At 36.6% G+C, this 14,556-nt stretch overlaps 1 protein-coding gene across 3 annotated transcripts in view; it reads right to left on the bottom strand.

Annotated features, from left to right (window-relative positions):
* NBAS (NBAS subunit of NRZ tethering complex) overlaps positions 1 to 14,556 on the bottom strand; it is a 182,173-nt gene that overhangs the window by 130,426 nt on the left and 37,191 nt on the right. For all 3 annotated transcript variants that reach the window (XM_072858557.1, XM_072858556.1, XM_072858555.1), the window contains 7 exons: positions 7,143 to 7,226; positions 6,346 to 6,499; positions 4,743 to 4,928; positions 3,538 to 3,711; positions 2,436 to 2,569; positions 1,652 to 1,714; positions 983 to 1,105 (listed from right to left, as the gene is read on the bottom strand). In XM_072858557.1, the coding sequence (XP_072714658.1) occupies positions 983 to 1,105; positions 1,652 to 1,714; positions 2,436 to 2,569; positions 3,538 to 3,711; positions 4,743 to 4,928; positions 6,346 to 6,499; positions 7,143 to 7,226 (918 nt within the window). The remainder of the gene's footprint in view (positions 1 to 982; positions 1,106 to 1,651; positions 1,715 to 2,435; positions 2,570 to 3,537; positions 3,712 to 4,742; positions 4,929 to 6,345; positions 6,500 to 7,142; positions 7,227 to 14,556) is intronic.

Here is a 14,556-nt window from a genome sequence, read left to right as displayed (position 1 = left end):
CCTTGGGATCCATGGATCGCTGTTTACCCGCAAAGCTTCCTATACAACTTCATGTGCTCTCTCAAAACTTTTACTAGTAAAAACACTATGAAGGTTTTTTGACATTAACTTGAGCCTTTCAGACTAAAAAAAGACTTTTTTAAGCTACACAAGCTAGTCCAGCTAATAGTGATTCCCTCATGTGGCATTAGCTTTCATTTTGGCAAAGCAACGGGTCTCTACAAAAAGTGAAAAATCAACATTTTTCCTACAGAGGCATTGACTTGATCTTTCTAAAGAAAGGTTTTTAGAAGTCAAAAAGCTTTCAGCATGTCCAAGCCCAATACTACCCTACCATCACCAATAAATTGTTGTGCATGTTTACTTTAAATAAGAAAAACAAAAAAAACCCCACACGCAGTGATGGCTGTTTTTCCTAGGGTTCAATCTTTTTATCTGCTTATGCCAAGAGCCATGTAATAATTCATCTACAGTTGGAAAATGAGTTACATGAAGTAGTTCTTAAACAGAAAAATTATACTGGAAATAAGAGGTAGAATCAATACATAAAATCAATAAATTGCCATATTACAAGAGCTCCTAAGAAAACATGCCAAAAAAAAGAAAGTGTTATTTTACAAATCCTACACTCTCAATAAAATTAAATAGGTCTTAAAGGACCTCATTTACAACATGTTAAATTTACTGTTCATCATCTTGCAGTATTTTGCAGCCAGTATGCCTTTTAGGCTTGTTTACTTGAACACCAACATACTGAAACAGGTTTGAAGCAAGACAGAGTTTTTTTGAATGGGGAGAATGCAGCCAAAACACTGATCATTTTAATCATCAGTTTAACAAATGTGGCTTATGTACACCATGTTCAGTTTGAACACTACAGTTCCCTACTGCAACAAAACAGGCAGGTACACTCTCTGACAATAAGTACTTGTTACCTTACTGTCCTTTCCCTCTTATCTCCCATTCCCCTTTGAATACTAACTTGCGACCTGTGTGCCTTGTCAGCCTAATCATCAGCTTCCGTGCCGCCTTCGTATTGTCCTTTGTGTCTTTCACGAAGGAAACAGGTTTCTGAAGTCCATGTTTCTCCAACAGCTCTGACACACTGTAAATGAATAGTCAACATTTTTTAATTCTGCAGAGTTGTACAACTACCTCTGCTGCAGCAGTCTTAAAGCTGTCTCAGACAATGTACTGCAAATGCAAACAGTCTCCATAAAGTATAGATTAGCCAGAGTAACATTATTTACTAAAAAAAAAAATTAATACTGTAGGGTAAATGCATATCACCAATAAACTGATGACATATCTTTGTAACTTTTAGTTTTTGATCACTCAAAGCATTACAGAGTATCAAGAGCAAAACAAATTCCCCAGATAATTCAGAAGTAACCTTCCTCTCCCTCAAAAAAAAAAAACAACCAAAACACTTTTATTCCAAGAAAAATATCTGTGCAGTTTTATAATATTCAAATAGCTAAAACCATTCAAAATTTCTAAGTTCTGAATATAAAAAACTTACAGATTATCTTGTCAACAGCACTAAAACCAAGATAAATATTCTTGCTGCTTTCTTGTCATAAAAAAGTTATTGGCTATGCCTAGTGACTTCTGTTAAGAATACATTACTTATTTTAGCAAAATTAAATACCTAAGAATTTGTTCCAGTTCATCTACTTCATCATGAAGAGTGTTAGTTTTATCTGTTTCAGGCCTGCAAAGATATTATACAATTAATATTAAATATATATCTCTATACTTCTTGTAATTTCTTCATATAATTCATATTACATAGCTATAAAAGATAAGCAGTTTGAAACATTCCTTGATGAAAATCAAAAATATGTTCGCTTGAAAAGATTAAAACTGTTGGCTTCTTGCTGGAAGGACAGCTAAAATTGAGAGGGTTCCTCAGTCTCCCAAGAACAGAGCTTTTCCTTCTTCCTTACACTTTTCTCAGGCTCCCTTCTTCCTATATGTAAAAGATATTAGGAGAACAGTTTACATCCCCATGCTTTCACTTTCTCGATAACTACTTGTCCTTCACATAGGTCTTCCATATAGAGACCTCTCTCACAGGGCCATATTGCTGTTTATAAGCTAAGTGGCAAGATGCCACTAACTGTAACAAGACCAACAAGACCAGTATGATAGCACTAACACTTGGTCTCAATTCACCAGCATATAAAAGTTTAAGAAACTAACACAGAAGCCTTTGTCTGGGCTGCTACTTTAAATCATGTTTTGTTGCCTTACTTGGTAGAGTACATATACAGCACAAGCATACGTATGACCACTGCAACTCAGACAGGAACAGCATATTCCAGTAAGATTAACTACGCTTTAGTGACTTAACAACTATTTTTAAAGCATTAACTCACAACTATATTTCACATATCTAAAATATTTATGAATAACTAGCTGAAAATGTTTACCCATATCCTCTTTGGGGAAGGCATTCCAAAATATCGTAACAGAGAGAGAGCTGGTCATCTCGTTCACAACTATAAATACATTCCAATGCCGTAATCATAAGCTGGTCTTGATCAGGAATAATCTTTTGCTGACACTAACAAGAAAAGAAACCACATTATTTTTAGTTTTCTGTTTCTAATTCAACAGCTAAGTTTCTTCTGAATATAAAAAGATGTGTACTCCAAGTAAATAAACTGTCTTTAGCTGTAATTAGAAGGGCTCTTGCTAACAACTTAGTGAAGTACCTGTTGAAGTTACAACCTGAAACATAACTTGGCTAGTTTCCTGCAGTGGAGACAGTGGAAAGAACAGTGGTACACCATTATACCTTTTATGAATTTGAGAGGTGGAGAGGGTGCAGGGCAGAAGGCAACTGCTGCAAACATTTGTCAGATTTATTTAACATGTCCAACAGTATCAATAGACATAAAACAGCTGTGTTTTTTCTTCACTAGTTGACTTCTATCCATACACAATGTTCAATAGTATGCAAAAATGTGCTCACGTGCCCTGAAATAATTATTTAAACTGTAGAAGCAGCATGAAATACTCACATGGAAGGCAACTTCAACCCTTACTCATTGAACTCTTGGCTCCATCCTAATGGCCCACATTTTATTCTTTACACTTTTGTGGAAAGAGAGGGGTGGGAAGAAATAACTTGAAATCTACTGCTAGTAAATTCCTCAGGAAAAAAATATTAGTGAGATCAAACTCTTTCATTTTTTAAAAAGCAAATATGCCAGGAATTTACTTTAAACACGTCACCATAAAATTACTTCAGAGAACAATCTTTACAATAATTTTTGTTCTACTAGGTCAAGATCATAATTACATTAGTTTGACGATCTCATCAAGGACAGTTTAGTTGCATCATAACTTATGCTATAATATTTTTTAATTAATGTTTTCTAAAATACAACAGATCCCGGGCCCAAGAAGAAGGGAAAGATCAGAGAGATGATCTGATTTAGAAGATGAACTAACCCTATTTATGAATTCACATCTTCAGGACAAGAATTTCCAAAGAAACCAGTAGAAGCACCAGGGCTCTATACTTACAGAAGGTTTTGAATTCCGAAATATCTTCAGAGGTAGAGTCAGATCTTCCTTTGATAATGTTACTAAATATTCTTTAAAAAGTGAATTTGCAAGACCAGGGGACTGATTTTCACAGCGGTGGAGAAAAGGGATCATCCACTGATAAACATTCTTCACATATTTTTCATCAGAGGACTGGAAAGCACAATGAGTTACAGAGAGGAAAAAAATAACAAGTTCAGCTTCATTGTCCAAAACAAACAAGAAAACCAGAAAACAAACAAAACATTTTGATCAATGTAACTGAAACAGTATCTTCACCCATCACAAACAACAGCTGAAGCCTGACATTCACCGCTGCTGCACAGATCTCTACATCATGAAGCACTGAAACAACCCATCATCTTTCTGCTACCCAATGGCTAAGGGAAACAAAGCAGTACAGGAGTAAAGCCTGTTACATGAGGAAAGTCTAGCTGTCTTCCTCCTGCAATTTCAGAATGAGTGAAGATTGGCTTGAATTCATGTCAGAGTTGCATTACTTTCAGTATGCAAGAATGCAAGACAGAAAAACAAATGAGTGGTTACATAAATCCTAGCAAAATCTTGAAAATTCTGAGGAGCTTCAAGCACATGAGTATTCTCCTCTGGTGCTCACATATTCTTTGACTTAATTTCAGAGCCCTGTTCAATCTCTAGGTATTTTTCAACCTTTCTAAAAGGTCTTTTTCTATTCTGAAATGCCATGCACAGGCTGAACACAGAGAAGATGAAAAACACACATATGCTGCAGAGGCAAATATTAAGATTTTTTTGCCAATACTTAAAGAAACCAAAAAACATCCAAGGAAAACATTCAATTTTGTTGTATCTGCAGCATTATCAACAGCTACAGTGAAGATCCTTTAGAAAGGGTCAATGAAAAAGCAATTCACAGCTTTCAAAAGACTGGATTCATTAACGTTTAGTCCTGTGCGTAAGACAAAGAAACAGGTCTTTGAGAAAACTGAGCCATTTTAGCATTTGTTGAAAACAAATTAAAAAAGATAAAAACCCCATCACAACAAAAAAGGAACAGTAAAACTGTTGAATTCTTGTTGAATTAAAGATGGAGGATGATAAAAAAAAATGTCAGCCACTAACATTGTCTTTATATACACAGGATCTAGGGTAACCTGAATTACTGGAAATCAAGGTATACTTACTGATTTATTCAAAATACTTACATTCTTCATCAACAGTCTCAGCTTTTCGATGTCTTTCATCTCCACAAGTTCCTTCAAAGTTAAGGTTCGATCACCATCAGTTTCATAAACTACTGTCTCAAGAGTGATCAGATTGTCACAAAGCACTTGCAGACCAGGAATATTCCTCTCCATGCCAAGACGAACAAGGGACAGAGCACAGTCCACCTGAAAAATAATAAACCCCCCATGCTGTACAACTGTTTCCCAAAAAACAACTTCAAGTCCAATCTGCGTCCTGTTTGTGTGTCTATTGTCTTTCCCTATTCCTTTTGCTTAATAGGCAATTCTAAGTTCCTAGAAGTATTTGTGGACTGTATATTCCTAAACGGATTGCTCTTCTCAGCTTTATAAAGACCAAATAAAATGCTTAATCTTAGCAGATGATGTCATTACAGGCTTTTGACCTAGATGCATCCTACTGATGCATGTAAATTAGGAAAATACTCTTCCTTCTGGGGATCACACACAGAGATACATCACCTCATCTCATTGCGTGGAATATGAAGGATTGCTTTAAACTAAGATAACCAGTTAACTGACTGAAGTTATACATACCTCTGTATGTAACATGGCTTTTCTAGCTGACCATGAATTAATAATTTTAATTGTTACATTTTATTTCACAGAAGATAATGACAGGCTTTTTCTCTGGTGACTGAAAATACCTTTATTGAAAGATTCTGTTTCAGTTTCAAAGAATGCAATATTGGCTGTATGTATTCAGTGAGGCAGACATAAGTCTGGAAGAGTAGAACGCAATTTCATTTATGTTAGTAATTTAATTGATCCCTGGAAGTTGCTTTTATTTCCACACCTACTGATAGGCTGTTAAGATCACAGGGAACTATGATTAAAGAGCCTTGAAGGACTGCAAACTTGAAGAATAAAAGAACTCGCCCATCAGAATTAACTCATAGTGATACTTCCAGCCAATCTCTTTATCACGCAGCTATATTGGCTTGAGAAGCAATAAAATACTGGACTACGTCAGTGATGAGCTCTATTCTTACTTTCAATGCTTATCTTTACCACAATGAGCTTCAAACATTTTTAAAATACGAAGAAAATAAAGCAAAAATAAGCTGCGTGGTAGTCCCACAGACACACAATAAACCTGCCAGGAAGAAATCGTGACAGTACTACATATTGGCATATGAGTGACACATGTGACTGCCACATATCGATATATAAGGCACAGTATAATGTGAAAGATAATAAAACATGTTTCCTGATACCCTGTGCACAACATTCCCTCCCTCAGTTACAAACATAAAATGTAATGGTAAACATTTTTCATGGACTACGAAAGTGCTACTGTCTGCTATGGTAAGCCAAGTGAAAGGGAATCTACTGGCTTCCTATTCATTCCTGTGGATCAATTATTTGGCTAAGTAAACTTTAGAGCAAGCATAAGTACACCGCAAAAGGAAAAAAAATACTTCAAAAGCCATAATGAAGATTGAGACACAGCGTATATTACTGAGGGAAAAGTGTCCCATCAATACGTATCAAGACAGGATTCTGTTGAAAAAGGCTGATCAGCCTGAGTCAGCCATCATCATTTCCTCACTGCTATTCTCACCTGCATTGCATATTTTTCAATTTCCTGTGCTCTGCTCAAATACCAATCGGTAACGAGATCTACTGAAAGGTCAGTAGTCCTGTACTTCAGTAACTCAGGTTGCGTTTCATATAGAAATTCACCTTCATCTTGTAAAGTTGGTTCAACAATCATCCTTTTTAAAAAAAAAAAAGTATAGGTTTAAGTATACATTCGCTTGCATTTTTTTCACATCAGTCTTTTTCCTAAAACTTCTGGTTGTTCTGAAAGAAAATGATACAATCAACCTACCATTACACCAATAATTTGATGAGACTCAAATGCCAATCACAGTAAGTGTTAATTTTTGTCAGCGAAGTAACTAGTAAGAGATTCCAAACTTCAAATAGATTATGAAAGAAAGAATCCTCTCTACTAAAGACACAGGTATGCCCAACCTCTGCTTTCCATCTTTTTCTCACACAGTGAAAGGCAGCTTTGTGATCCATTAACTCTACTACGATAACGTTATAGTTGACAAGTAACAGGGCAGAAGGAAAAAAATTAATCAGGATTTCCAATAGTAACCTCCCCCCCCCGCTCACATGCATGTGTGAAAGTTACTTATCACATAATCACACTGAACACAATACTGTAACACAAAAGACTGTTTGCTCAGTCAGTCTCACTAAGAAAGCTGAAAATACAAGTTAGTGTGCGCTAAAATAAGAAGGGAGTCCTACTGGGTATTTCCCATATTTTAAGAATTAGTAAGTAAAGTCTTTATCTGAAAGGCACATAAATATAGAAAAAGCTTTTTGCTTTTTCTGTATACTTACCTGCATTCTGCTTTTTCACACCAGTCTTCTTCACGATGTTTCTGCTCATTCCAAGGAAGAATTTTCAATGTCCCCTGCTTGTAACTGGTATAACAGAAAAGCAAACAAAAAAACACTTTAAAAAAAAAAATTGTGATAGCATTCAATTAATGGAATACAAAGCATACATGAGTATTTCAGTGAATTCATAATAACCATGTAATTCAATTACAGTATCAATTCTTTAAGATTTATCACTTCTTAATGCAGCTATACAAGTGTGATTTTGCCTGTATGATATTATCTGTACAAACACATATTCTACCTATACCATTAAAGATCGACTAAAACAAAAAAAAAAATTGATTTTCTTACTGACCATACTTTTTTTTTTTAAAAAAAAAAGGGAGGTGGGGGGAACCCACTACATGCTTTAAGTATTTTTACTACTTCACAGTAAGTATTCTGACTTCATATGCTGTCATGGAAGACTGAAATAAGCAAAAAACTATGAACTTCACAGCTTAAAAATATATATATATAATTCTTCAAATTTTAGCACAAATCCTTGTACTGAACTGAAACAAGATCTGCCCTGCTGTACTGATCTTCTCAATTAAGTTTAATGTGGTTTTCTCACTACAAGCTTCCACAGTGAAACATTCTCTAAATATTGAGGTTGAAAAAAGAAAAAGTCTGTTTAAAATGCAGTTTAGGAACACCACAAGTTATTACTAGAATAATTACTTATGCCTCACTGTTGTAAGCTAGCTGTTTAAGCAGCATAAAACCTGAGAAAACCAGGTCAAACTATGTAGAACATAAACTAAGGCGGAAGAGAAGAGCCATATAGGTTCTGGCATTTGTAGAAATAATAAACAAACCATGTACAAAGTAAAGACTTTAAAGTTTCAGCTTACTGGAACAATAAGCTATTTTACATCTCATTGATTTTCTCCTGACCCTGATAATAAACAGCAATAGCAATACTACATGGACAATCCCTATCTATAAAGTAACAACTGACATAATCTTCTCATCCCTTGAAGAGCAGCACTGTAACTCAGTAGCTAAAAAATTCCAACAAACAAATCAATTTCACAATATAGTTAAGAGTCAAAACAACAAACTAAAAATCAGTAACTCCATCTCATTTAGCAACAGCCATTAAACACATTTAACAAAGCAAGGCATGTCCATACTAACTGCCCTGCCCACATACACACACACACACACTCTTCTCCCAGGAGGTCAGCCACCCTTCCTTTCCCTCCTCTACACACTAACAATAATACCCTGTGTTTTATCCATAGTAATTCCAACCCTCCAAAGGAAACACGCAGTAGAAATCCAGCAATAAATTGGCAGAGACAGATTTGCAGGCTATTAAAGTCAAAAGAAAGGAGGAGAGAAGATGGAAAACTGCTAATTCCTGTGTGTCAACTACGGTAACATCTGCGTTCAATTCCAGTTCAGTTGTACAAAACCATCCACAATTATAATTGGGCACCTTGTGGTAACACCACTGAAAAATTATTAATAAAGAAAACTCCAAATTAACATTTATGGTATAAGCACCAGGAATAAAGTCACTTTGTCATTTTGGAAAGATTCATCAGCCCATGTATTTTAGGGATTGGGGGGGCTGTTGTTTGTTTAAGTCTTAGATAACATAATTTATCAATTAATTTTAAATATTAATGTTTAGAACTGAGTTCATAAACTAAATTAATAAGGCCACATTTCAAATGTCATACATGAGAATGTCATCATAGAAGGCCCAGTCTGTAGTGAAAAAGTTCTCTTTATCAGTTGAAATGTCAAACAACAGAAAAGCCAAAGTGTGATTAACAGTCCCTTCCAAAATATAAAATCAAGGCAGTATGAGCAGGTCTTTATGTTAGGAAAGGAGAGCATTATTGATTGTATGCTCTATTAAACATAAGAGAAAACCGGACAAAATTTTATTGCCCAAGACAATTTCTTCTCATAGTAAAATTTTTCCATTCACTTCCCAGTAGGCTTAAGACAACATTTCAGGGGGGATTGGTTGGTTGGCTGGTTTGTTCGGGGTTTTTTTTTGTTTGGGGAGGGTCTTTTCTTGGTTTGTTTTGTTAAAATGAGAAAACAAGAGCTTTTATACAGCAGAGGACAGACAAGGGTTTCATTTTAGAAGCTGTTTCAAATCATGTCTGCAAAAGTGTAGCAGAACTACCATGAGAGAATAACAGTAAGAGGAGATTTTCAGGTTTTCAAAAGAGGAAGGTCTAATTTCGTTTTAAGGTCAGAGACCAATTCTTTCTATTACCAATGGCAACTCTGTGTTTTGTTTTGTTTTTTTTTCCTTCAAGCATTTCATACAGCAGGCCTGTCTCTGAGACTCATCTAGTTGAAGATTAGAAAATTTTAAAATCTTTTCCCTTGTAAAGTTGTGCACATTGAATCCAGACTCCAAGGCAAAAGGCAATGTGCCCGAACGCATTTAGGAAACAATCTTTTTACTGAAAGACATGCACATTTTGAAGAGCAGGTTTGGGCTTTTTTCTAAAAATATTTTGGAGTAGATGAATATTTGCTTTTTCCTTTTCTTATAAATCATGTCTCATTGTCGGAAAAAATAATGTTATAAACACTAATTCTGCATTTGAAAGCTTGTGTGTTACATACCAGAATAGTTCTGAGGGTAATGCACTTAAGTAAGACACCAAGTATTGATCTGTTAGAGGTGAGAAAGCTATATATGAAAGATATTGAACTACAAAATAAGGTAGTGTTTCCATAAAATGGTTTTGTTATCCACTCAAAATGTTTTTTTAAGAGTGTGCTTGATTCCAATTTTATTACATTTAAAATTACCTCAAATTTATGTTTGGTGGTAAGAGGAATATAAAATCCTGAACCTTCAAATATTCTTTTCCCCCTGCTGACACTGGTACACTTCCCAGAATTTATGATTTCCATATTTTTCTGTAGGTGCACTGTAAGTTATTTTAGACTTCACATTCAAATTAGCACTTCCATAATCCCACTACATAGAGATACAGAGGCATTAAAAGTAGGCTATATATAACATATATAGCTGTACATAATACAGGATCTGCAAGAGAAGTTTTATAAAATATTCTTTTTTAATTTAATCCAGAAACTCATTTGTCCAAAGTCTGTATCTTCTCAGCAGTAGAGAAATCAATGCCAGTTTCTGTTGCTCTGAAATCTTACGGCTCTGAAACAGTTTTATGTCACAATTATTCTATAACTGAGGATGAAATATAATAAGAAATGCATCCCAGATACGTAGTCTTAAACAGCTATGATATATATTGCATTTTTCATATTGCATGAAAACATTATTTTCTACCACTATAGCAGTTTAGTAGTCAATTAGTAAATGCAACTATATAACTGATTACATATATTTTTAGGCTTTTATTATTCAATATACTATGCAATACAAAAGCCGTGGGCAAAGAGAGCAGCTCTTCATTTTCCCAAAATATCCATAGGACATGTAACAAATTCAAGACTGAAGTACAGCTGGTGCCTAAAACAGAGTGCCAGAAACACCACACATTTTGGGAAAACTGATCCGCATAAATTAGTGGGAAAGGTATCCCAGCTGCTTTTGGCTGCCACAGTTAACTACCCTTTGGAATTCCTGCTGTGCACATTGCGATGACAGGTCTTTTGAAGCAACTCTGCCACAAGAGGAGAAAAGTTATATCTGATTTCACATAAACAAATCAAGCAATGTTGTAATGACATGGTTAATCTTTAAGAGAATTTAGGAAGAGAACTTTTTTCTTCTCCTAAAACAACCTAGACTGAATAAGCTAAACAGCAGAAAGGTCAACCAACACTACACAACCTCAGTTTAGAAGCTCGCTGTGGTTTTTTTCTTGATGTATACAATTAAAATTGTGAGGCAATAGCTTTCACAAAATCAAAATAGGCTATTTTAAAGATACAGCTGAACTCTGAGTAAGATCAAAGCTGTCTGTCACCATATAGTGAAAATACTCCTTCAGAACTGCACATTTATAAAGCATAATGAATGTTCATGGAAGAAATTTTGTTCTAAACCCTGTAAAAAGGCAACAAACAAGCAAGATGATAGCAGCAATACACTTTCTAAGAAGATTGGGAAAGGCAAGCCAAGGTACAGTTCAGGACTATGCAGGCAAAAGACACACATGGTAGATGAAGACAGGACAAGTCAGGCATAAACAAGCCAGAAAAGTAAAGAAAATCCTGTTAATGCTCTGTGGATAAACTGCACAGGCATAGTGCAGCTCCCATGCTGTAGAACAGTACGCAAAGGCTGCCACTGGCCCGCCTGAAATCTTCTCCAGGCTGAGCACACACAGCTCCCTCAGCCTTCAAGTGCTCCAGTCCCCAGTCACCTCGGTGGCCCTCTGCTGAGCTCGCTCCAGTTTACTGATGTCTTTCCTGTACAGGGGGCCCAGTATTCTAGATGCAGTTGAACGAGTGTGGTAGTCTGACTGCTCAGACTCCTGGGTGTGCTTCTGTTCACGCAGGACAGGATGCTGCTGGCACTCCCTGCTGGCTCGCGTCCTGCTTGTGCCCACCAGGACCTCCACGTCCTTTTCAGCAGAGCTGCTTCCCAGCCAGTCTCTTCAGCCTTTATTGTTGCAAGAGTTTATTCAGTTGCAGGAACAGGACTTTGCATTTGTTCTTCTTGAACTCCCCAAGGCTCTTGCTGGCCCATTCCTCCTGCCTGTCTAGGCCCCTCTGACTGGCAGCTCGGCTCCAGCATAGCAGCTCCTGTGAAACTTCCCTCCTTTCTTGGTGTCAGCTCATGTTCTCCATGGCTCCCTCATAGCTTCAAGTTCTCATTCTCCTCTTCAAAAACTCCTCATGACTAATACCTACAGTACTTTCGCCAGCTCGCTTTCTGCAGCAGCCTTCTGGCTGCAGTGAGCTGCTCCTGCTGTTTTCCCAGATCCCCACACAGGCCAGTTTGCAGAAGAGCCTCTTCCTCCAAACCACTTCTTTAACTTTTACATGGACCTTTGCCGCTCCTACCAGAAGTCAATCCAGACCGGAACATGAGTGCCATCATGACAAGTTAATCCTTCCCTCAAAAGTTATTTTTTCTACTTCAAGTGGAAGGTAATATCTGAGATTTTAAATTATTTTTTTCCACACACATCCTTGAAATAATATTAACTACATTGTTCCCTCTACCTCTAAACTTTTTCTTCTTTCCCTTAGCGCAAAGGAAGAGAAGTGCATATAAAACTTAGGCCCTTATTTATTTCACTGTAGCACTATACAAATGAATTCAAACAAACCAAAATTATTGACCATGGGATTAATTCTTTTAACATGAACTCCTCTGAACTACACTAAAAACAAAAGCAGTTCAGCTTCAGAAGAGAAGAAAAACTAATACGAAAAAATGAGGACTATATATTAGACAGTTCTGCAGACATTCAGTCATCAAACTTATTTACATACATATACTAAGAAGAGAAGAGATGAAGCTGTGAGAGCTTTATTGAAACTGCAGTGCCACAGGCAATAACTAAAAACCTAGTTCAGGAGAAGATATCATTGCGAAAAGGCAAAGTTAACTGCTTATAAACCTCTTAGTTTAATTGTGTAGTATTTATCTATTCATAGATTAGAGTCTACTATGTGGAAATTTTCAGGTTTTAAAAGCCTCTCTAAGTTTTTAGAAGGTATTTTCACTCCCACCCCAGTTCATCAGGCAAATGGAGTTCATCCACAACTCTCCAGTAAAAATTCACTTTAAGCCACGACCGAAAACCAGTATTTGAGAAAGTTAGGGAGTAAAAAAGCAGAAACATATAAAAAGTTGCTATCTTAGAGGGAAGATTTTTACTACTAGTGTAATGTGCAATATAGCAGACTTATGGCTGTTGAGGGAACCATACATTTGAATTTCACAACTTCTGTGAGTTTAAAATGTGAGCAATAATGTTGCAATATCGCAGTTAAACGTAGTAAAAAGGATAAGAAAATTAAAAGAAAAGGAAAAAGACTCTAGTTATGTATTTATAATGGTGGTAAGGCATTATTTTTCTCCGAGATCACCTTTGAAAACCTGAGGGCAACAGTCTTAACTACAGACTAAGAACACTAGCTGTAGCTATTAAAACAGAGATTACAAAGAGCTATCATCTCCTCTGAATGCCTAAACTTTTACCACCTTCACTCTACTTGACTTAACAGATGAAGTCTGTGCATCTGATGGATCTTTGAGAAGGAGCATGAACCCCCATGACTAAGAGACAGCAGAGATTCAGGAGCCATCATTATAAAAGAAGCTGAGAAATAATATGAAAAGAAGTAGGAAAACATTACAATCGCAATTCTGCAAAAACACATTACTGAATAATGTCAGTCTATCACAATACCAATCTGAAGCCAAAAGGCATCTAGAGCCACCGATGCATCTTAGTATTTCAGATTCCTTCTCAACTCCAGGAGCTGTTGAGCTTACATAACTCGCAGGTCTTTTCAAGCGTCTCATGAATACATAAATCCTCTGCTCAGACATTATAAACCTCCTCCTGAACAGTTCTGAGAGCAACCCCTAAAGATGCTAAGCTACAAAACATGTGCCAAAAACGAGAAACAAAAGGACATCTACCGCTTGAGACTTTTTAAAAGCTGATACAGGAAAAAAGTAAGTATCTATTTCTTAACAACAAGCAATTGTGTTTCAATGCTTTTGCCTTGGCAATAGCTAGAGGTGCCTATTTGTCCCACCTCACCCATTCCATGCACAAACAAGGCAGCACCTGCTATACAATCTCAAGTTTTTTCTCAGCCAGATTCCTGTATAGATGGAGGAAACTAACTAACAGAACACAGAGCAATATGGTGAATTTCCATAAGCATAGGTGTCACCTCAGAGCTCCAACTGCGAACCAACTCTCTTATCAGTTGAAGTGCTCCACATACACAGACACAATATGGACAATTCCCAGCAGTACTTCATCCTACATGCACACAGGGCCATATATGAAGACCTAAAAGACAAACTACAGTATTTTTTGCCTCCAAAATCTTTTCTGCCTCCAGAGCTGCACACTGCTCAGCAAGAGGTCTGAGCTGCAGGAGGCCGAGCAGGGAAGGTATTAGCAAGACATGAACAAGGTGTTCTTGAAGCAAGGCCACCGGGGCAGGCTGCACTCTTAACAGGGGCACTATCATGCAGCTGGTCCATGTTAGTGGTCTCATCACATACCACAGCAACCAAGTACTCTATTGGAATCTCTTGGTACAGATAATTATGGCCTTGAATTTTCAGAAGAACAATGAGCTAAAAGAAATCACAAGAGATATCTGTCTTTTTTGCAGCTGAAAGTAGAAAATCCTTCCAATATCCAGCATACACCCTGTTTCATAACTGCAACAGCACGAAATTTAAAAAGGAAAACCAGAC

The sequence above is a fragment of the Ciconia boyciana genome, chromosome 3 (genome assembly GCF_034638445.1).
Source record: "Ciconia boyciana chromosome 3, ASM3463844v1, whole genome shotgun sequence".
NCBI lineage: Eukaryota > Metazoa > Chordata > Aves > Ciconiiformes > Ciconiidae > Ciconia > Ciconia boyciana.
This window is presented reverse-complemented; position numbering and strand designations above follow the sequence as displayed.